Source organism: Peromyscus leucopus, chromosome X (assembly GCF_004664715.2).
Source record: "Peromyscus leucopus breed LL Stock chromosome X, UCI_PerLeu_2.1, whole genome shotgun sequence".
NCBI classification, from domain to species: domain Eukaryota; kingdom Metazoa; phylum Chordata; class Mammalia; order Rodentia; family Cricetidae; genus Peromyscus; species Peromyscus leucopus.
The window spans coordinates 56,878,854-56,903,191 of NC_051083.1; the positions used below are offsets into that span (position 1 = coordinate 56,878,854).

At 36.2% G+C, this 24,338-nt stretch overlaps 1 protein-coding gene across 3 annotated transcripts in view; it reads right to left on the reverse strand.

The window, feature by feature from the left end:
• Window positions 1-4,499: 4,499 nt before the first annotated feature.
• Eda2r (ectodysplasin A2 receptor) overlaps window positions 4,500-24,338 on the reverse strand; it is a 47,427-nt gene continuing 27,588 nt past the window's right edge. Inside the window, exons 4-8 of one of the 3 annotated variants that reach the window (XM_037199145.1) lie at window positions 12,055-12,233; window positions 11,436-11,521; window positions 9,759-9,923; window positions 6,509-6,901; window positions 4,500-4,968 (exon numbers count right to left, since the gene is read on the reverse strand). In XM_037199145.1, the coding sequence (XP_037055040.1) occupies window positions 6,519-6,901; window positions 9,759-9,923; window positions 11,436-11,521; window positions 12,055-12,233 (813 nt within the window). In that variant the 3' untranslated portion in view covers window positions 4,500-4,968; window positions 6,509-6,518. Of the gene's footprint in view, window positions 4,969-5,715; window positions 6,902-9,758; window positions 9,924-11,435; window positions 11,522-12,054; window positions 12,234-24,338 lie in introns of those variants that run through there. The other 2 variants (XM_028888894.2, XM_037199144.1) reach the window with 2 other exon arrangements.

Genomic DNA, 24,338 nt, shown 5'->3' on the forward strand with positions numbered 1-24,338 from the left:
TGACATATCAGGTATAAGATTTTCCATTATTTTAATTATTGTTTAATAACTTATGTTGTATTACCAGTTGTTTACTCATTTATCAGTTGATGAAATTTGGATTGTTATCAATTTTGAATATTATAAACAATGTTTCTAAGAGTATTTAGTCATTATGTGTACATGTCTTAATTAACTTCAGTATATATTGAAGAGTAGAATTATTGAATTATATGACACCTGAAGCTTTAACTTTTACAGGAACTGCCAGACTGTTTCAAAAAGGTCATACCATTTTACAATCCCACCAACAATGTATGAATTTTCTCCTTTTTTAACATCCTTGTCAGTATGCATTTTATTAGGATTAGACAATATTTGAAATAGAAATTTAATTTGCCTGGTTTTAAATAAAATTATAGTAGTGAAGACCATTTCAAATTAAATGCTAGTCCTTTAGCAGCCCCTTGAATCCAGTAACACTGTAAACAAAAATACAGACCAAACAATGGAAAGCAATGTTCTTAAGAGGCAATCTTACTGATGGTCTAGTTTGTGTGTGTGTGTGTGTGTGTGTGTGTGTGTTCCTATTTTTAAAACAGTGTGACCAAATGGGGACTTGGTTCATTCCTCCAAATATATGCACACAGTCTTAAGACTACATAAACCTCCTTACAAATTGTAACTTCAGAACACAAAATTGTCTGGTAGATCTGTAGCCAGACAAGATTATAAATGTCATAAACAATTCAAAAGCAGGATAATTTAGACTATAACTCAGATCTCCTGGGTTACAAGTCAGAATCCCTGTAGCCCTGGTGCTACACCCAATGATTAGAAACACATTTCTTTCTGTACTGACTGAGCAGACATACAAAACAACCAAATGAGTCACCCCAGTTCTCTGAAAGCAGAGGAATAAACAAGACATTTGGATGTTCATCTGTTTATTGGTTCATATGAATTGTTTGCAGATTATCATAAATCAAACACAACTTGTCAGTATCCACACATGCATATGGCACAATATTTAACAAAATCTTCATAAATAGTTCATTTTAAGGAAAACAATAATTAAAATCTACCTGCATTAAACACAAAACACCAAAGACCTTGGTAATAAATTGAGAGGTGGTGAATGAGGGTGACACCTCAGTGTGGCAGGGCTGGTTGTTGGGGAGAGTGATGTAGTACTAACATTTTTACTTAACATATTAAGACCCTTTGGGAAGAATGTTGATCTTCCATACCACTTACAACCTTTCAAAATTCCAGTGAAATTGTAAGTGGAGAAAAAAAAAAAGTGAACACTGAAGCCTGACTTACCTCCACTAAATACCTACTTCTGCCTTGTAAACAAAATCAATTTCCTTTTGCTAGTTCAAATATGTAAAACTCAACTACTGTCCAGGCTCAGAGTAATGTTGAATACGTTTCTAATGAATTCTTCTACTGACTTATATCCCCAAGTAGAAGACACATAAAAACATAGTACTCAGAGTTGTCCCACTTTATAAGGACACTACTTGAGCAAACATGCAAATATGAATTTGGCCATGGCCAAATATCAATTATAATGAAAAAAAAAACACCCTTTGCTTCTACCCAAGATACCTTATAAATAAATTAAAAAAAACTTAGCTTTATTCTAATTACCAACTCCAACTATTAAATTTAAGAAAATTGAAACCAAGATGATTCTTGGTATGGGTATATAATGACCTTGGTATGTCCAAGCAAAGTATAGTGGGATGCCTGGCTCATTTCATCCCATTGTTTTTGCTGTTCTCTCATCACAACCCTTCTCACTGAGAAGCAGTGATCTAGACTTGAATGTGAAGCAGTGCCATGAACATGGTGACCTTTGAATAACTAGGAACTCCTTAAGCCGAAACCACTTCAGACTAGGTGTTAGTTCTTCTCCACCAGAAGTATAGATATGATTAAATAAAGTTGGTAAGATAAGAAGAGACTGTTCCAGAAAAAAGTACAGTGAACCCAAAGACCAAGAGCTAAACCTTGACTCACACATATTTGCTAATGCTTACATGAGACCAGGTTGCCTGGTATAGGCTTGTGGTTCAATTGCCTCCAATCCTCTGCCAAGTAAAATGGGACCTTTTAGCATTTTTCTTCCATGCTTTTAACACACTTGTCAGTGGTTTGATCTTAAGGCCCTTAATCAGTGTTTGTAGATGAGCTGTTATTAAAGGTACACTGAACAGAATTCTAAAAACAAATCTTGTGGAGAATATTCTGTTAGGGATAAGATCTGATGATGAAGTCTATGTTTTACCTTAACCACCAAGCACTTCTGGGATAGAAACTAGCAATACAAGATTCATAAAGATTCTGAGATAATAAAGAATAATATAATCTCCAAGGAGATTGTTTCTCTCTGTTCATGAAATGTGTAGAGTGGAGCTAAAGACAAAATGAACCTTCAAAAAGAACCAAATGGACAGCATACTAGCCATCAAACTGACATATCAAAAGAAATACCCATACCTTGGGGCACCTTTCACATCTTCACTTAGCTAACCCAAAATAGGTTGGGAGTATCTTAGAGACCTGCTGGGTGGTTGTACAGAGAGCTCAGACATAGGAAAGGAAAAATTGGCTCAAGAATGTTCTGTAGAGTCCTGAAAGATCAAACTTCAGCCTGGCTTCCTGCTAGGGGTAGGTAGAGAAATATAGAACTTCGAATATTAGACAAAGCCCTGGAGACCCATAAGAAAGTTCCTTTCTGTGTTCTATGATACAACTCAGGACCACTGCTCTTTGAATATCCACTGGACCTTCCAACAGACTCACAGAATTCTACGAAGTCTAGGGACCCATGAAGCAAGCAAAAAAAAAAAAATCTTATAAACCGTATTTAAGAGCTAATGGGAGGAAAAGCAAGACAAGCTCCTAAGATGAACTTATGTGATATTTTCTAATGGAAAACGCCACTACAGCTTCAGCAGCACTAGCAGATTCTGCAATCTATTGCATTTCTTAGTGGTGAAAATGTTTTATTTCCTCCTTTCTTCCCATCCTTTCATTCCTTCCTCCACCAGTCTCTTTCTTCTGTAATGCTAGGATGGAATCTATGACCTTGTTCATGCTAAAGGGAACAGCTGGGAACTCCTTAAGCCAAAACCACCTCAGACTGGTTATTATTATCTAAATTCCTATCCCTTGGGTTTCTGAAAAAGTCTTGCAATGCAATGCAGACCTGCTTCAAAATTCTGGTACTTCTGCTTCTGCCACCTTTACATTAAGAGAATACTTGTATGCATCCATGCCCTGCTTTTCTGCCTTTTAAAAGGCATCAGGAAGTGTCAAATGAGAAATAACTAAAAAGCCTTCTAGCCTTGCTATGTACCCCTATTTCACTGAGTAACTCCCTTTACTGTTTGTATCAAAGTCTGTATAATGATCCATGGAGATGACAGCTATGATATGGATAATGTAAGTGCAGCACCCATGTGTGTAGTGAATCTTAACATCTTAGACCAGGATAATTGTTCTTATCTTTAGTTTGTTTTGAATAAATGAAGTCATGCCAGCATTGTGGACAGTATATACTACTCCCAAGCATACAGATCCAGTTGCTTTACTCATTTGACCACTTTTCCCATCTAAACCTGAACCACTGTGAGAGAAAAGGTATCAAAACTACTGGCTCTTTTTGGACAGAAAGGGATACTTAAAACCAATGCATGATGGTCATATCTAAGTCCTGATGGTCACATCTGCCATGTTCTTCAGAAAGGTTATGAAGAAAAAGGTTTCAATTCATGCTGAGAAGCATGTGAAACTGGAGGTTCAGGCTTAAGAGAAATGGACTGACTATTCTCTAAGCCAAGAAAGCACCAAATGGTCCCCTTTGCTCCTCAGTGTTCTACTCCTGCACCTCAGAAACTTCACAGTCAAGACCTGACTGGAAGGGAAAAAGGTAAGAATACTAGAGTAATAAAAATGGAAAGAAGTTTAAGAAAAGACAGTTTTAAAAACTAAAAGACATGAATTTGAATCCCACTAGAGAGCAGCCTAATCTTTGAGAATGAAGACTCTAACAAATATGCTGGCTTCAGAGATATCACAGCTATGGAAAACTAGAACATGAGTTGTAGAATCAAGGTCTTCAGACCTCCCTTATGATCTCTCTCTATATATATCCTCCCACACTCTGTGTATGTGTGTGTGTTCATGCCTCCCCCATGAACTCTCTCTCTCTCTCTCTCTCTCTCTCTCTCTCTCTCTCTATATATATATATATATATATATATATATATATATATATATATATATATATATATATATACACTTCTACTCCGTGTGTGTGCATGTATGTGTGTGTTTGTGTGTACTGTGTACGTGTGTGTTCAGGCCTCCCCTATGATATCTCTATATATATCCTTCTACTCCATGTTGGGGTGTGTGTGTGTGTGTGTGAGAGAGAGAGAGAGAGAGAGAGAGAGAGACAGAGAGAGACAGAGAGAGAGACAGAGAGAGAGAGAGAGAGAGAGAGAGAGAGAGAGAGAGAGAGAGAGAAGAGAGAGTCAAAGCAGAAAGTGAAAATGAAAAGTACTTCATTTTTCTCTCTAACCTCTCAGGAGAGTTCTGTAAAACCCTTTCTTCAGACCTACCTGACCAAAAAAATATAGGCAGGAAAAATATACAGGCAGAAAGACTCTACCCTGTTCATCATTATTCCCCCAACTTCCATAATTAATTAAAGAGAAATAACATGCCCAGCAGTCCCATGGCTATGAATTCTGGGTTCCCAGACTAAAATAAGAAAACAATAAATGTTCAAGGTCAGTCCTGGGGAAATGATGGGGCTTTAAACCTCTGATAGGATGGTGGCTCTGTATACTGCATTTTTAGAGTACTTGTTATTGTGGGGCCTACGTCCCAGGCCCATGCTACTGGTGTTGAATAGAAGAGCAGGAAAATCCAGCAACAACCACTGGCAAGGTTGCCAAGAGTGAAAGAGACCTAGAAAAAGAGCAGAGGAAGTTAGAATCCTGTGACTCAGTTTCATCATTACCCTCTTCCTTTTCTCTAAAAGTGCATGGTTAGACCAGTGATTTAGGACACAATAGCAGAATATATCACCTGGCCATGGAGATGACAAATCTATACTATTTTAAACTCTCAAAGGTATTTTTCCTGAAACTTGGTTACGTTTTGACATGATGTATTTGAGAAAAAACCCAAAGTGGTGCTTTCCAGACAGATGTTGTCTTCAGTTCTCTCCCATGACACAGGAGTCAGATGTGTGGCCCAAGGAACAGAACCAGAACCCATAAGTGAGTATGAGAGACAGTTATGTTTTTCATATTAAGCTCCAATTCTTCAGTCAAAGCTATACTGCACATTGGGCAGTTGTCGGCTCTTATTCATTGCAATACATAAACAAGAACTATATTACTTCTTGATGAAGAAATAGACTGGGCATCCTTAGTCCAAAATTCAAAGATTCAAAATCCCAAATGCTTGAAACTTTAAAACTATTTGGCATGACACCATAAGTGAAAAATTTCATACTGGATCACACATGAGAGTTTGTACTAAGAATAGTACATGAAAGTACCTTCAGGGTATGTGTACAAGGTGTACATGAAGCATTAACGAATTTTGTATATGTTCTGATTTTTCTCCAAGATGTTTCTACACACACACACACACACACACACACACACACACACACACACACACACACACCGTATATTTATACATACACATAACATATGTATATGTGACATATATTGAGATACATACACATATGTTTTGAAATCCAATGATGGAGTTAGATGAACTCTAAAGTGGGACTGCTAATCCTGGGTTCTAGCCTAGTTCTGAGATTGGGTTGACTTTTAGAAAATCACTTTTCACCTCTGTGGCTCAATTCCTGCTTGTTTAAAATGAGATTAGCATATTTCTGATTTGCCTACCACAAAGGCATAAAGTTATGAAGTTCAAAACAAATGTAGTGGATATAGAAGGAATTTGTAATTTGTGGCTGAATGCAGGGAAAGGAAGTAAAGCAGGAAAGGAAGCATGGTATAAAAATCTCTCATAAAGATATTATAAAGGACACTTGTGTATGTTTTCATTCAATCCTTACTGTAACTTAAGAGCAGAAGAATCTGTGTCTGAAAGATAAAATGATTTCCGCAAGCTCATAAGGCTATTCAGAAACTGGGATTTATTTGAATATAGAGCTGCACACTGTTCAATGCTGTGCTGCCTATACACATGAAAGGGGAAAACTGAATATGCCTCATCAATAGTGGGGTCCAGATGAAGAAACTGGCATCATGTCAGCCTGCTCAGTCTCCAGACAATTGTTGGCTTACAAGTCTGATGTAAAATTAGCTCAAAAGCTTAGTGCCACAGCTGTTGCCTCTCCAACCTTTATCAGCCCAATTTCCTGCCACTCTTCCGCCAAAGTTCTATCCGAACAATACAACTTGGAGATTTGTTGAGAGTGGCCCACACCTTCTGGTCTTTTAACCATACCTTTCTAGCTCACCTCAGTAGAGTCAAAGGCTGGGAGCTTCAAAAGGTACATGGAGCCCCAGCCTGTCTCCGGAGCTTTCAGCTGTGTTCTCCCTCAAGGTTTCAGCTCCAGTACAAGGGGCAGAGCTGGAAAACTTTTGTAGATCCAGCTCTGTACATTCAATGGGGGTATGGACCCATTGAGAATGGCTCTCTGAGGCGCAGGAGGCCATGGTAAAGGACTCCTGGGTGGGAAAGCCACGAGTGGAGCTGCAGTCGTCATCCAGAATGGAGTTAATTGGCTTGATCTCGAAGATGCTGTCATTCACTGGAAGTTCAGGACTTGTCTCCTGGCCAGGTGGCATGGGGAAAATAGAATCCTCCTCCACTGCCTTTTCAGCCTCATATTGCAACGAATCTCCTGCAACTCGAAGCAGAAAGCCACTGAGTCACCCACAGTCAGGGTCTCTTCTCAACAGGGTACCTCTTCCTGAGCATAAAATAGGGAAGGGGTGAGGGGGTCTAGGAGGTAGAGTTCCTCTTTCCTCCTGGAGGACCAGAGCATCTAGAAGTGGGCTAAAATCAAACATTTCAGAAATATACTTTCATTGGGGTGTGACATTAAGTCTGCCAGATGCTGGATTAGGGAAGACAAATTTATTCAGCTAGAGAGAAATGCTTCATAGAAAAGATATTTTAATACACCCCTTTTTTCCATGATCTGGGTATATTATATCATATGGCAAAGGAACCATGCTATCAGAATTATGGTAGTGGATGTTAAAATAGGAAGATTATCTTGAATTATGCAGATGAGTTAATAAATACCATTAAGATAAATCATATTTTTATTCTGTGATTAATGATGAACATTTTAATTTAGTTCCATTTTTCTAGGTTACTAGATGCATCATGATAAGTGTAAGATGGCAGAAATGACACAGAGCATTAGAAAGATGTGGCATAAAACAACATCAATATACCACTGCTAGTTTTAGAAATAGAGAGCCATGATCCAAAAATTATGAGCAGCCTCTAGTTGTTCTTAGCTTTCTTAATACTTCAACCCTTTAATACAGTTCTTCATGATGCTGGCTTATAATGATAGTTTTGCTACTTTTATGAATTATATTGCAAATATCTGTGTTTTCTGATGGCCTTAGGCAACCCCTGTGAAAGGGTCATTCTACCCCCAAAGAGATCATGACCTACAGGCTGAGAACCACTGCTCTAGAAGCTGGGAGTGACCTTCAGATGATAGCCACCAAGAAAATAAGACTCAAGTCCTATAAATTCATGAGGAAATGGATTTCCTTAAAACATACAGAAAGAAACACACTCTTGCCAATTTCTTGATTTAGGCCTTGTTAAGACCTGGAAAAGCCTGCTAAACTTCTGAGCTGTGGAAACTGAGACAAGCCATTAAATATGTGACAATTTGCTATAACAATGACAAAGATAATTAACCCATCATTCATGCATGAGTCTGACTCAATATTAGGTTACAAACTAAGTATATGTTTATATTTCTCCACTGTGGTTGTGGTTCTGTAGTTCGTTCAAATTATTTGTGAGTACATAAGAAAATTTCATACACAATTACAAATTTCTGGATCATTTGAAAATTTGGAAGGTTTTGCAGTGGTAACAAAGAGAAGGAACTGAGTAATGGATTCTTGTTTAAATGAGAGATGGTCTTTCTAGTATGTCACAATTCCATTCTTTTTCCTGCATTTGCATTGGGTTTAATTCACACTAAGTTGATATCCCCTAGAATGTGTATAAGTCTGTGAGTACTAATAGACACCTTTCTCATACGCAAATCATGAGGAAGCTACCTGTACTTATGCTCCCAGGAGGATACTACAATAAGTGTCCTTAGGCTAGAAAAAGTTACAGGGAGACAGGCAGTTCTTAGATATTTCATCACATTCACCTAGCTGAAACCAAACACTTCATTATCCATGATCCAGAACTAGGCAAGAATTCTTAATTTACATACCACCTTCCAAAGACTGAATGATCAATGAAACAGATATACAGTGGTCCACCATAATCTGAATTGTCAGAGCTACCAGAGTAACTTTAAGAAGATTGAAGCAGAGTTGAATAAGGGTCATTGACAATCAGGAGGGAAACACTATATCTCATGAAATGCTAGATTCATCTTTGCTTAAAAAACATGAAGTACACACAAATAAATCATTGATAGGCTCTAGAGCCAAATTGACTGAGCAAGCTCTATTTAAGAAGGATTTTCCAACACAAGTAGAGTGAAGCTAAAATAAAGTGCTGCCTCAGGCACAGTATCCACATTAAGTTAAGGAATTCTGACAGTCTGTGTGTTTACTAAACTCTATCCTTTCCTTTACTAGCACAGGTCTATTTATTAGTCTGAGTTAGTTTTCTTGTCCCCATTAGGTTCTTGGTTCCATTAATTGCACTGAAGCTGCATTGGACACTGGTATTCTTGTCTGAGATTCTAATGTCTTATTTAGTCCTGATGATCCTACCTCTTCCATATTTGCTGCTTAATGAACTATACTTTCTGTATTACATTATTGGCTAGTAGATGAAGTTTTAAAAGGTAGAAATGTTATTAAGTCTTTAAACATCATCGTCTATATTGATTTTCATATAAACATGTCCTATGACTTTAGCCAGTTCTCTTGAGCAGTAGTATTTTGGAGGACAGAAAATATAAGAAAGTTGACTAAACACTATGCTCTCAGTAATCCCATTTTGGAAAATTTCTATATTGACAGCATTTACTGTAGACCTCATTAACTTTTATTAGTCATGTTCTAGGTATAGCTAAATCATCCTCTTCAATTCTGATGTTTCAGAATCTATTACTACATACATACATAAAACAGTTTAAACAAATTATCCAATCTATTTTTCATTTTAAAGATTAAAAATAAATAAACTCAATGGATCTAGATAATTTGAGTTACATTACAATTTAAAAATAGAATTAGATGTTTGGTCTTCAGGTTCCTTGACCAAGTGATTTCCCATTAAGGCAAACTACCCACAAACCCTTAAAGCATGATAAACCAGTCTGGTCCACTAAACTTCCAGGTAGATTCCAGCCCTTTTGACATCCCATCTTTTTTGATGCCATCCCAGATAGCTCCCATATGATAACAGAGCATCATTCCTGGAAATTTCCCTTGTGGCAGGGAAGGCACATTAACTTACAATCTCAGAAAAATTCCTCTTTTTACCAAAAAAGGTATCTTATTTCTGATTCACATGAAATGTTAAGCAGACACACTTACCACATTGACAATGTCTGTTGAAGATCTGCTTGCAATAGAGGAAGAAGAGTCCAAGGAAGGCTAATGCAAACACCACCAGCAGACTGCCCACCAGGGCGACAAGTGTGGCTTCTTTACCGGGAACATTGTGTGCATCTACCTTCACTAAGCTCAACTGGAAGGTACCTGTGGAACAACAACAACCAAGCAATGGGAGTGGTTTGTCAATGTGGGCAGTTAACAATCAGACAAGGGCCCCGAAGTTCCTCAGGCCCCATCTTCTCTTTTAGGTCATCTCTATCAGGGCTGCTATATTCTTACCTGAGAGTAAGTAAAATTATAATGAAAACAGCAGAACTCATATGCTGCAGACATGGTTTAAATTAGCATGACTAACCAAAAGATGCTGTTATTGTGGTTTATTCATGCTATGTTTAGTAATATAACCTAAAAAATAGAACCAAATTAAAATGCTCATCAGTAAATACTGAATCAGTAAATCGTGATTTGCCCCTAAGACGTCATAATAAACTTTTGTTTATTAATATAAAAAAACAGTAGAGAAAAACAAAGTGAAGAAAGAACCTTCATAGAAAATGTTGTAAGGCACAAAATTGTCTAAGCACATATTGTCTAAGAATATGAATATATATGAAGTAATGTAAACATTTAAACACTAGTGGAGAATGTGGCAGAAGAATGTGCCCATGAATTGCCACATACTTAAAGACACTATTAAAGACATCAACACATTTGCAGCCAATGCACTTTGAGTGGGAACAATGTATGTCACGTCTAGATTGAGTCAGTTAAGAACTGGTACATCTAAATCACTTCTTTCTGTGACAAGGAACTGGGCACTATCTAGTCTAGCAATCATAGGCACATGATGGAAGGACTTTGCCTTATGAAAGGAAACATGGCATTTGTTTATTACCATAGGACAGCCTAGTAAAAAGTTGCTTAAAATTTCGTGAAAGTGGTTTTTTCTATGGAGGGAAGGAAAGAAGGGGATTCAGAAAGGATCACAAAGGAAAGATTATTATGTCTGTTCTTTTAAAAATCTGAAGGAAATATATAAAATTTTAGGATTTATTATCTAGGAATCTCAGCTAATTCAGGACTTTCTATTTCTAGACTTACTTGTATTTTGCAATGTCTGTTTTATACATCATGATTTTTAGAGATACACCAATAATTTAAAGAATATGTTAGAAGATACACAAAAATAGAAGGACAAAAAAAAATAAACCTCAAGTGCCATGGACAGAGACTAGACTCTAGTTATTTCTTCATATTCTGATGTGGTCTAAAAGCCAAGTACTTCCATATACCATGTACATGACTCTAATAGCAATATTGACTCTAATAGAAATTAAGTGTAGAAATGTTAGTATTTTTTAAAGTATATTGTTGCATTCATTACTCCATCAAACCTAGCCAAGTAGCTCACAAAGTATGAATAAAAATATTTTTCTCATTAGATTCAATTTTTAAGACTAGGGAAAGGAGGTCAAATGAATTTGAATTTGAATAATGAAAAGTTGGGGTTTAATCATAGGTGATTGCCTTCACTAATACTCCAATGGAAGGAGTACTAAGGAGTATTCTCCTTCTACAAGAATAAAGAAAGAAGTCTATCGACTTTGTTAACACACAGAGGTTTGGAGAAGATGGGAGAGAAAAGTAGATACACACATTGAACCTCAGAAGAAGGAGTCTGCTTTGTACATGGGATGCATTCTTGGTCCTGCAGGCCCCCAATGCGTGTCTTTCGGTAGAACCTGTGATCAGAGCAGAAAGGAATGGCAGAGCCATGAAACAGGCAATTGACTTGTAACAGTCCTTCCTGAGATCATAGGGACTAAGAGTTTTTCCTTCATGTTTCCTTCATTGGAAGCAGTACCTACCCTTGTGAGATCTCTTATTTGTGTGATCCAATCCATTTTTTTCCTAATTAATCACATCCTATAGCCAAAAGGTAAGCTACGTCATGAGACAGGGAAGCAGTTAGATGATCCCAATTTCTTCATGATTTCTGTGCAATCTATCTAAAGCAATATTTTTACTTTAAATTTTAGGCAGAATGTCAACATGATTAATAAGCTTTTAAGTGTTAATCTATATTTGATAATTGCTGGATATTTTATATATAGGGATCTAGTTAGGAACGTTTGGCTTCCCCATTCATAGAGCTTCAATAGAGCATGATGTGGGTAGTTAGAATACTTTTACTGGGGTCTAAGAGGTAGGATGATAAGGGACATAAAAGAGCTTTAAAAGTCCCAGAAAGACTGATACAATTTAGTAGGCTTACCTGGGCATACAGTCTCCACAGATAGCATTAGAGGTATTTGTGCAATTGGTCTTCTGGACCCGATTGATGACAGCACAGGTGATGCAAGTCTGACACCTGTGATGTCCCCAGGTGCTTTTATACTTTCGGGGAGGACAGGCTATGCAGTATGCATCTCCACCTTCTCCATAACCACAGTCCTGAAATATAGACGTATTCATAAGAACTTTAAAGAGAAGATCCACTATGAGTCAATATATATGAATATAATTGTAAAGCAATATTTTTTAAACTACAAGTTTTAACAACATTATTGGGCCACTGAATCAGTTCAGATTGTAACCAACACAGAAAACTGAAATGGAACTAAATAATATAGTTATATAAAATGAAGTAAAGCAAAGTGCATCAATGAAAATAAACAAGGTTATACTATGGAAAAATAACCCCCCCCCCAAATTTTAGTTATATGAAGACAAAAGATTATTTTTTATTCACACCCTGCCTATTAGAGATTTAAGGAGGATTCTGACTTCTATTAGTCACAGTGGAGCATACATGAAAGGTTTCATTTTTGTGCTACCATGACAAAAATATCAGGTAAAAGGTAACATTTTGTCCTCAAGAAATAACACATTTCACTTTTATCATGCAGGACAGGCCACACACATAAACTGATCATTATTAAGTATAAAGAGTACAACAAAGTACAATTCTACAATATATCAAAAGGTGGGTACTAGTAAATATCTGACATGAAAAAGTACCTATCTTTTTAATTACAACTTTTGTAGGTAAAACACATTATTAGTACATGTTGGGTAATGATGAAAAATTACTTCTTACTCTAGTACAGTGAACATGTTTTAATACCCAGTGGATAAGGGATCTATCTGGCTTTTGCTTCAGGTCAGTTATCAATGCAATGATACTGGGACTATTACTCCCAACCTATTTTTTCTGTGCATAAGATAACTGAACAATTGAAAAGATTGGAACAGATGTTGTGTAAAGATTATTTTAGCTCTCCTACTATAGAAATCAGTGTGATGGCTCCTTAGAAAGATGAGAATCAATTTATCTCAATATCTAACTATACTACTCTTGGGCATATACTGATAGTATGCTTTATCATACCACAGAGACACTTGCTCAACAATGTTTATTGATGTTTTACTAGTTATAGCCAGAACTTAGAAACAACCTAGATGTCCTTCAACAGATGAATGGATAAAGAATGTGGGACATTTCCACTATGGAATAGCATTTGCCTGTTACAAAATGAATAATTAGGCAAATAGATAGAACGAGGAAAAAATCATCTCGAGTAAGGTAACTCAGATCCAGAAGGACAAATATGGTATATATATATATATATATATATATATATATATATATATATATATATGGAGATTGGCTGTTATGTCAATTATAATCAAGCTATAATCTAAAGAGGGGATGGATAGATCTCCCTAGAAAGGGAAACTAGAATAGACAGTTCAGTTATGGAGTGGTAGAGGAACTGAAACAGGAAGATCAAAAAGGGTAGGGGAGGGAAAAGAGGGATGAGGGAGGGAATAGGGGGAGAAACAACTAAAATTCAGGGTCATTTATGGGGTCATATGGAAATTTGATACAGTAGAAGCTTCCTAAAGTATATACATATATGAAGGCAATCTATATGGATTCACCAAATAACAGAGGAGGTCTCCCCTCTGGACATCTCTTATCAAAAAAAAAAAAAATAGAAACCTCTAGTACAAGAATTGGGTTATATCTAATTGAGTTGTTGGCCAATATGGTCCTATGGGAACTCCCAAACAACCCAGAATGTTGCCAAGAGTATGAGTTTTTCTCCAAAAACTGACTGCAGAGCCTAATTTTTGAAGACAACACCTACACAATTCACTAAACATGGAGACTTCAAGCAGGTGCCTACCTAGAGGCTTCACCTATAAGGACTACTGTTCTTGCTACCAGAAGGTACTCTGCACACTACCAAAGGAGAAACATAGACACCAAACACAGCTATAAACTTTGTGGTCAACAATGCTGTCTTGTCTGTGAGATATTCTAGGGCAGTGGTGGCACAAAGCTTGTGGGAGTAACAAACCAATATCTGATTTGACTTAAGGTCTACCCCGTAAGATAGAAGCCATACCAAATACTGCTTGAGTGACTAAGAACCTGAGACTAAATATCCCAGGGACCTAGGATAAAACCAAATACTGCTGTTCTAAAAACAATAGCAATAAAATGAGTCCTAATAACATTCTACTATACTTATAGATCAGTGCCTTGCTCAGTCATCATCAGAAAAGCTTCCTGCTGCAGCAGATGGGAACAAATACAGAAGCCCAAAGCCATACACTATTCAGAGAGAGAGAGAGAGTGAGAATTTGGAACTCTCATCCTTAAATATAATATCTCCATCAAATCTCTCCTCTACGGGATCAGGGAACCCCATAGAAGAGGAGGTAAACAGAGTATAAGAGCCAGAGGGGATGGAGGACAGCAAGAGAACAAGGCCCTCTAAATCAACAGGATCAAAGCTCATATGAACTTACAGAGACTGAGGCAGGCCCACATGAGTCTGCCCCAGATGGTGTTCTAGAGGTGAAAAGAGAAGGAGACACATGTCCCCATCCCTAACCCAGAAACTCTCTCCATTTGATAGCACTTGCAAATGAAAATGTAGCTTTCTCCAAGGGAATGCCATTGGAGAAACAAACAACTCTTAAGGGTAGGCTTTATGCCTAGCAGTAGATGGCCGACAGAAAACAAGCTCGATGGTATCTTTGGACATTTCTTGTCTCATAATGTCATGTCAGGGCTTTCCCTTTTTAAAAGTTTATCTTATTTGTTATTTTTATTTTTACTTTCTTTTATTTATATATTTTTGCTTTCTTTTTACCCTATAGGTCCTTGCATATATAGTATGGCTTTCAGTTGAGTATTTCTATGGGATTCCTAAATATGAGAAGGAATGTGTCTGTTCTATATCTGTTTCTTGTGCCTTCTGTTTGGCTCTTTTCCTTCTATTTGTTTTTCCTATTCTGATGTGTGAGTTTCTGTTTTATCTTATTATATTATATTTTATTATTATTCCATATAAACCTGTTTCTTCTCTACTGAGAGATAGCAAAGGGGTATATCTGGATGGGAGGGGAAGTAGGGAGGAATGAGAAGCAGTAGAGGGAAGGGAACCATAATCAGGATGTACTATGTGAGAAAAAATCTATTTTCAATAAAAAGAGAAAAACACCTGTACACTGTGGTTAAAAAAATTATTCTACATCTGACAGGTCAAACAGCTACAAAATTCATGCCTGATAGTACTCATAGATTTTTTTCAAGTTTATGCATAATGATACAGTATTTCTGTTTGGGGGATGAAAATGTCTAAGAAATAGATATAAACAAAATTGCACATGTGATTAATAGCACTTAATTTTATAATTAAAATAATTGACTATGACAACTTATATATACCACAATTAAAAACAGCAAGTAAACCAATATGCTTTGCTTTTTCTTTGGGAAAATTTTGAGATACCTTTTAATACTTGGACAACTATGTGGAAAATAATAAAATATAATTTGGCCCTAATATTATCAACAAAACCAAATTTCAAATGGATCAGATATTTAAGAATTAAAAGTGGAAAATACTTGGGGGAGTCAGTTGACTTTCTCTTTAGACTGGGAATAGGAAAACCTTTCTTAATTGTAACTCAAAAGTCCAAAGTCTATAAATAGGTAAGAATGTAATCACATAAAAAATAAAAGAAGGTTTGGGCACAAAAATTTAAAAGCAAAAGTATAAAACAAACAAAAATACATACACCTTGTATCACAGGCTAAGTTTTTATATCTCAAATATATAGAACTGAAACAACAACTGACTATAAACATAAATGCTTCAGATGAGAAATGTTCAAACTTATTCATAACCAGGTGAATTAAGTACAACACCATCCTCACCTATGATTTTTCACTTACTAAAGTAAACAAATTGCAAAAATAGATAAAAATATCATGTATTAAGAATGCTGCATGGTAAGGAGAGAGATGGCTCAGCGGTTACCCCAGTGTCTGATTATTCCAGGAGAGAGAGAGAGAGAGAGAGAGAGAGAGAGAGAGAGAGAGAGAGAGAGAGAGAGAGAGAGAGAGAGAAATGAAGCCAGCAAGCAAGCAAGCTGCAGGGAAACAGGCATAACCATGTTTTACTGGTTATACAAAAACACCAGAGCTCCTTTGAGGAGAAATTGTTAATACTGAGTCAAAATTGCATTTAGGATTATATCCCATAATTCCACTGTGCATGTGTTGTTATCATCATGGCTAGTGCACAGTAAGTTCTCAGTGAACAAGTAACATTAGTTATTGTTATGCATTCTGAAATAAGTAGAACTCTGGTATCAGAAGAAAAGGATTTGAGTCCCTGTTAACTAACTGACTAGAGAAGACAATCATGGAAGCTATCCACATTCACTGACAATCAAATAATAAACTTACATATTGTTCAGCATTTTCCTTGATTTTAGTGGTTAATTCAGATAACACTTAATAAACAAATATTATGTATTATGAATCTGCCATGGGTATCATGACTAAATGATTAAAATAAGAGAAAAATCCCTGCCTTCACGGACTTTTATACTTGTCTATTCTCCATATAAACTTCTAAGGTTGTATTATTATCCCTATTTCAAAAGGGAAAACTTTTTGTGCCAAAGCAGTTGGCTAGCTCATGAGATTTCTCCATGCACAAACAGAGATACTGTGCTGCAGTGGACCTGAGCAACAGAGATATTGATAAAAGTAGCCAAAGTACCATCTTTATTTTTTGAGTCTATAAATACTACATAAGGCTGGATGGCTGAGTATATACTGGAAGGTAGTATACTACAACCACTACAGTCTTAGAAATATCTTTCATCACAAAACTCAGAGACTTCTTTCCTTCAAATGAGATAAATAGAGATAATGCTCAGGAAACATCTTCCAACTATCAGGTAGTCTAGCAGAGTAATGCAAGACCCAGAAGTGCCAAAGAGCAAAGTATAGACCAATTAATATTTCAAGGATTTAGAAAATTAGTCTTTCAAACTGACATCCACAAAGAAGTCCAGAATCTGTATGTTAACACAGATAACTGCCTGATAAAGGGGAAGATTTTAGTAGGACTCTGAGTATCCTCAAAATATATCACATACCATAAACACCCATGATAACAAGAATCAAAAAATTCAGATTAATGGAAAAGAGACAATCACCAAACACTACCAGTTAGATGAATCAATTATTGGAATTGTTTAACAAGAATTTTAGAGCACCCATAAAAGGTGTTTTGACAAGCAATTACAAATTACATTTAAATATGAGAGAAAATTAAAACAATACAGCAAATAAATGACATTTTTATTGGCAAGTATGGTTTTTGACATAATGCTCATGCAAGCTTGAAGCTTGAAGTCATTTTGCTCCTGCCTTCTGAATTAGAGCTGGAAGTAACCATATTTAGCTCAACAAAATTATTTTTAAGAGCCAAATGGAAGTTATAAAAATAGCTAAATAAATGAACAAAATTCACTGAGTGCACTTGAAAATTAGAAAAATCACTGAACCTGAGGATAAAACAATAGAATAAATGCAATTCAAATAGCAGGAAAATAAGATTAAAATAGAAAAAAAAAAAACAAGACAACGACTGGAGAACTTTGGCACTAAAATCAAGCAATAAAATTATCAAAGTCATATGAAAGAAAAACTAATGGAATACTACTCAGCAGAGAAAAACAATGACATCATGAGGCTTGCAGGCAAATGGATGATGGATCTAGAAAAAAATCATCCTGAGTGAGGTAACCCAGACTCACAAAGACAAACATGGTATGTACTCACTCATAGGAGGATACTAGATGTAAAACAAAGATGACTAGACTGCTACTCACAACTCCAGGGAGGCTACCTAGAAAACAGGAACCCAAGAAAGACACAAGGATCACACAATGACAGAGAAATGGATGAGATCTACATGAACAACCTGGACATTAGTTGGGGTAATGAAGGGCAAGGGTCGAGGGAAAGAGAGCTTATGGGAGCGGGAGATCCCAGCTGGATCAAGAACAGAGAGGGAGAACAAAGAATAAGAAACCATGATAAATGAAGACCACATGAGAATAGGAAGAAGCAAAGTGCTAGAGAGCTCCACAGAAATCCACAAAAATATCTCCACAATAGACTACTGGTAATGGTCGAGAGACAGCCCGAAATGACCTATTCTGGTAATAGGATGGCCAAACATCCTAATTGTCGTGCTAGAAACCTCATCCAATGACTGAGGGAAGCGGATGCAGAGATCCATGGCCAAGCCCCAGGTGGAGCTCCAGGAGTCCAATTGGCGATAAAGATGAGGGTTTGTATGAGCAAGAATTGTTGAGACCAAGGTTGGAAAAATCACAGGGACAAATAGCCAAACGAATGGAAACACATGAACTATGAACCAATGGCTGAGGAGCCCCCAACTGGATCAGGCCCTCTGGATAAGTGAGACAGTTGATTAGCTTGATCTGTTTGGGAGGCATCCAGGCAGTGGGTCCGGGACCTGTCCTCAGGGCATGTGCTGGCTGTTTGGAACCTCGGGCTTATACAGGGTCATTTGGCTCAGCCTGGGAGGAGGGGACTGGACCTGCCTGGACTGAATCTACCAATTTGAACTCAATCCTCACGGGAGTCTTTGCCCTGGAGGAGATGGGAATGGGGGGTGGGCTGGGGGGAAGGTGGAGGTGGCAGGAGGGGGCTGGAGGGGGGAGAACAAGGGAATCTATGGCTGATATGTAAAATTAAATTAAATTATAAAATAAAATTAAAAAAACAAAAAACTAAAATAATTTGCATCAAAAAACACTCCAAGAATCAGAGGCTGAAATTTTCACAAATTTAGAAAAAGAATTACCAAATATAATGATCAATTAACATAGAATAAGTTCAAATAAATACACACAGAGTCAAGTAGTGAAAACAATATGGTAAATGGCACAAAAAATAGACATGTTGACCAATGGGGGAAAAAAAACCCTGAAGATCCAAACATGAGTATGAATAATCACATCCATCTATGATTATACAAAGATGCTAAAAACATCCATTGGAGAAAAGACTGCATCTCCAATAAAGGGTGTCAGGAAAATATGATGTCCACATGTAGAAGAAAGATATCAGACCTGTATCTATCACTGTAGCTGAGAGTTTTCTCTCCGGGTCTCGCCAAGCCCTGGCAGTCTGTCAGCCAACTTATAAAATAAACATACAGACACTTATATTATTTAAACTGTTTGGCCTAATGGCTCAGGCTTCTTGTTAACTGTTCATATATCTTAAATTAATCCAATTCTATAAATCTATACCTTGCCATGTGGCTCGTGGCTTACCGGCATCTTCACATGCTGCTTGTCATGGCGGTGGCTGACAGTGTCTCCCTCCACCTTCCTGTTCTCTCAATTCTCCTCTCTGTTAGTCCCACCTATACTTCCTGCCTGGCCACTGGCCAATCAGTGTTTTATTTATTGACCAATCAGAGCAACACATTTGACATACAGACCATCCCACAGCATATCACCTTTCACAAAATCTAACACCTAATGGAACAAAGACTTAAATGTAAAATCTCAAATGTCTAGAGGAAAATATATGAAATATTCTACATAAAATGAGTGTACGAATGGACTTTCTAAATAGGATTCCAATTGCCCAGAAATTGATGTCAACAACTAACCTCATAGAATTATAAAGAGGAACTTCATAAAACTTAAAAGCTTCCATACAGCTAAAGAAATTATCACATGAAGAGTATTCCCACGGAATAAAAGAGAATTGTTGTTGGCTATATATCTGAGAGTATTAACATCCAAAAGATCTAAAGAATTCAAAAAATAAACAGATTAAAAAAAACTCATAAATAACCCATTCAAAAAATAGGCTTGAGATACAAACAGATGGGAACAGCAGGGTACAAATGATCTGATCAGGGAAATGGGAAAGAGAGGCTCTAATTATGGAAGGGAGGAAGAAAATACAGAAAAAATGGGGAGGAGAGTAAAATAACAGCAAGCATGTCTGAAAATGTCACAAGGAATCACACTATTAGGTATTTACCTAAAAAGCCCTATTATACATAACTCTATGTATATGTATATGTATGTATATATATATGTATATATATATACACATATAATAAAATTTTCTTTTTATTTAACATAAAAATATGTTGACATAAGCTCTTGGTTGACAATGCTCCCTCCAAGAGCCAAAGACAACCTAACAAAAACCCCAACACCAGGCATAAGAAGCCTTCTTTTGAATTTTTGGCTAGGGTTGTTCAAGCAACTCCTAAAACAATAGCCTATTGCTATTGACATTGATTGCCCTCAAAAGTAGAAGGCAAATCTCTGGTGCTAAAGACACTATGCACTTTAGGCATATGGCTCAGAGGCCTCTGTGAAGGAACTAACTTGAATTCATCTTCCATGAGGACTAGCTTTCCTGATGCCAGAAGAGACCATGGAACCTTGCAAGCTTCCAATGGAAGGACACAACTAACCGTCCTACCCATCTATGATTGCCTATGAAACACAGCAGTGACCACCATATATAATAAGCCTAATAGGCACAGCAGTGGCACACATACCTTGGTGGTAACCAAGAGCCTTCTAATTTCAATTAAGATCTGCTCAACAAGAGGGAAATCATGCCTGGTACAGGAAACTTTTTCAACTACCTAGTACTAGTGAAGTTACAGATCTTAGAGGAGAACCTACAACTGCCATTTTACTAAACCACCAGTATTCCTAACCACATTCTAAATATTTGTCTTTATAGCCACAGATAAGTGTAGTCCTTACCCCTTATCAAGGAAACTTATCTTCGCAAAAGGAGACCACTATAGAAAATGACAAATAATCAAAATTCAGAGTGTTAGTGCCCAGCCCCAATGGATACATCTATAAAAACCACTTCTATTCCTAAAGCTCATGGAATTTTATGGATAGGGAAGTTTGCTATGAAATTGTGTCTCCTAGTAATGTCAGAAATACACCCATAGTCTTACCAATGTGAATGCCTAAATATGAGCTGAACAAGGACAACAACATAGACATATTAAAGTGAATGGGAAAAGACAGGGGGCTTCAACCTTACACAAAGACCTACAAGCAACCAAAGAATGCCCGGAGTGGGAAAAATAGTTTTCTCAGAGAAGAGCACACCAGTACTAAGAAGAGATATAAAGTAATGGTTTTAGGGAGGAAAGGGAAGGAAGAAAATGATGTAATCATATTTTAATTTGAAAAACTAAAACAAAAATCTTTTAAAAATAGACTTTCTTTTCACAACTTTAATCAATCCTGTTTGGTGATTACACCAAAATATCATGTCTGATATTCATAACAATTATATTTATATGTTGGGTGTGGTGGTATGAATAAGAATGGCCCTATAGACTCATTTATTTGAATGGTTAGTTATTAGGGAGTGGCAGTATTTGAAAAGGAATAGGAGATGTTGTCTTGTTGGAAAAGATGTAGCCTTGTTGAAGGAAGTGTGTCACTGAGGGAATGGGTGTTCAGGTTTCAAAACCCCAAGCCAGTCCCAGTGTCTCTCTCTGTCTTTTCCTGCTGCCTGCAGTTTTAGATGTAGAACTCTAGAGCTCCTTCCCCATTACCATATCAGCCTGCATTCTGTTGTGTTTCCTGCCATGCTTATAATGGACTAAATTTCTGAAACTGTAAGCAAGTCTCAACTAAATGTTCTCTTTTAAAGAAGTTTCTGTGGTCATGGTGTCTCTTCACAGGGAAAGAACAATGACCAAAATACTGGGAAAGTAAAGTAAAGACACTTAAGTGATGTTTCCATATTCATAATTGGAAAAAGTCGAAACAATCAGACCCTGAAAAATCACATGTGTGTATTTTAGTATTTAGAACAACTAAGTAAATAATATAAAGAAATACAATAAAAATGGCACAAATAAATCAAGATAGAAAGATACCTTTGTGTAACCAGCAGGAAGGCAAGAAAAGACAAAAGGAATAGGAATGGCAAGAACAACAATAAAATGGTAGCCTTAAGCTCTAAAATGCCAATCAATAACAATCTTAAATTTAAATCATCTAAGCAAAGCAATTAAAAGGCAGAAATGAGCATTGTAGATAAAATCAGATCCTATCAAATTGCCCCCAGTAGCCATTTCTTTCACTGATGAATGAATCATTTCCTAAGAATTAAGAAGATGCAAATTATCATTAAAAACTCTTGTTGAGAATCATCTTTCATAGTTAGGAGGCAAAGAGTTTTTCCTTTTAAATGATTCAGGTTCCCAAATGATTTGGCTGCTAATCAGTTTTATAGCCAGGAAACATTTATCTTAATTTTATCATGCTTTTATGACACTGACACAAAATTTTGATGCTCATCATGGAGTAGGTATAGTTATTTGCTTTTAAAAGTTGTTTATATAACATACAAGAACAATTAGCTAACAATTATAATCAAGAATGGTTTATCCTGCAAATATATAATATTTTAATTTTAAGAATTCATTAGTAAATTAATAAATTTACATGATAAAAACCAAATGTGTGAAAAGGTGGATATAAAATAATAAAATACAACAAAATTTGAAACCATTTCTGATTTTAATGTATTTGTTTAATCTATAAAGTTTTAAAAATTACTTTATTTGGCAATGTTTGTCTACTCAAGTACCTTACATGAGTAGAAATTGGACAATAAACATTACACTAAGAAACAGTTCACAGATTAGTATATTTCTCTGTCACATATGTAAAAAGCAACAAAAATTCTCATAAAGTTTTATAAATTAGTAATTTAATATTATAGAAGAAAGCACAAAATTAACAGATGATGGAAAAATGCATTATTCATTTTGGGGTTTGACTTCTGGGACATGGGAGTTTATGCATTATTGAAAATGCATGCAATTGTAATGGAAATTAGTAAAAAATGTTCAAAAGTGGTATCTGTTTATATATTTCAAGAATATTAAAATTGTATTTAGTTTACAAATTATACTTTTAGAAAAATATCCTGAGGAAGTACTGTTAATTTTCTGCAATGATTTGTTTACAGTGATATTTATAATTCATGAGTGAAATATAAAATTGAATAAAGATAACTGAACAGAAATGTTGTCTTGGATGTTGTTAGCTACTTATCCAAACACCATGGGCTTTCTTTAATAATCAATGCTGATTTCATTCTAGGTAGTATGATGATCAGGCTAAAAAATGGTTTCTTACTTTGTTTAGTAAATCATGACAACACCATTCTTGTTTGCAAACACACATTTCCCAGTCACCCTACCTGGTATATAGATATGCATTACCCAGTAACATATCATATATAAAGGGGAATCTACCTAGAAATTTAGGGAAATATTTATTTCCTGATAAATGGAAAGTTCTTTTGGCCTTGCCTTTGCTTCATGACTTTTGTGGTATGAAGATATGATGCCTGGGTCTTGACAACTATGAGCCATGAGTATGGTGACAGAATAGCAAGGTATTCAAAATACCTGAAAATTGACCATGTCCTTGATAACACTGTAATCAAGCAAAACCAACCACAAGGCTGTCTGTATCCAGACTTCAATATGTTCATACATGTGCTTATACAGTAAGTCACTCTTAAATTTTAATTACTGATTGTTTTTCATTCTAAACATGGACAATTTGTTGAAGTTTTAAAACAATTCTTTTAATTAAGTTTGTTTTCAATTGGTACACAAAACATAAACGTGGTACTATATCAACTAAACCAACCCCTCAGCATCCATTTTCAGATGTTTACCACATATCATCTTCTGAGAATTTTCTACCTACTGCATTAGCCTGTTTATTGTGTGTTTTATTTTCATGATGTTTAGTTTTTTTTAGTACACTTATCAGCACAGCACTTTCTGTCACACAAAAAGCTAGCAAATACTTTCTACCATTCTCTAAGCTGTCTCTTACCTCAACTGTTTCCTTTGCAGTATAAAAACATTTTAATTTCATTTACCAATCACTGTCACTGCAGTTCTATTCAGAAAGCACTTGATTTTATTTAGGTCTTGAAGTTTGACTCTCACATTGAGTATTTTAGGTCTTATATTAAGATCTTTGATGCCTTTCCAGTTGATTTTGATGCAGGCTTAGAGATAGAGATTTGCTTTCATTCTTCTCCAAGGGGCTATCCAGCTTGGCCAGAAACATTCATTGATGAGCATATCTTTTCTTCAACCA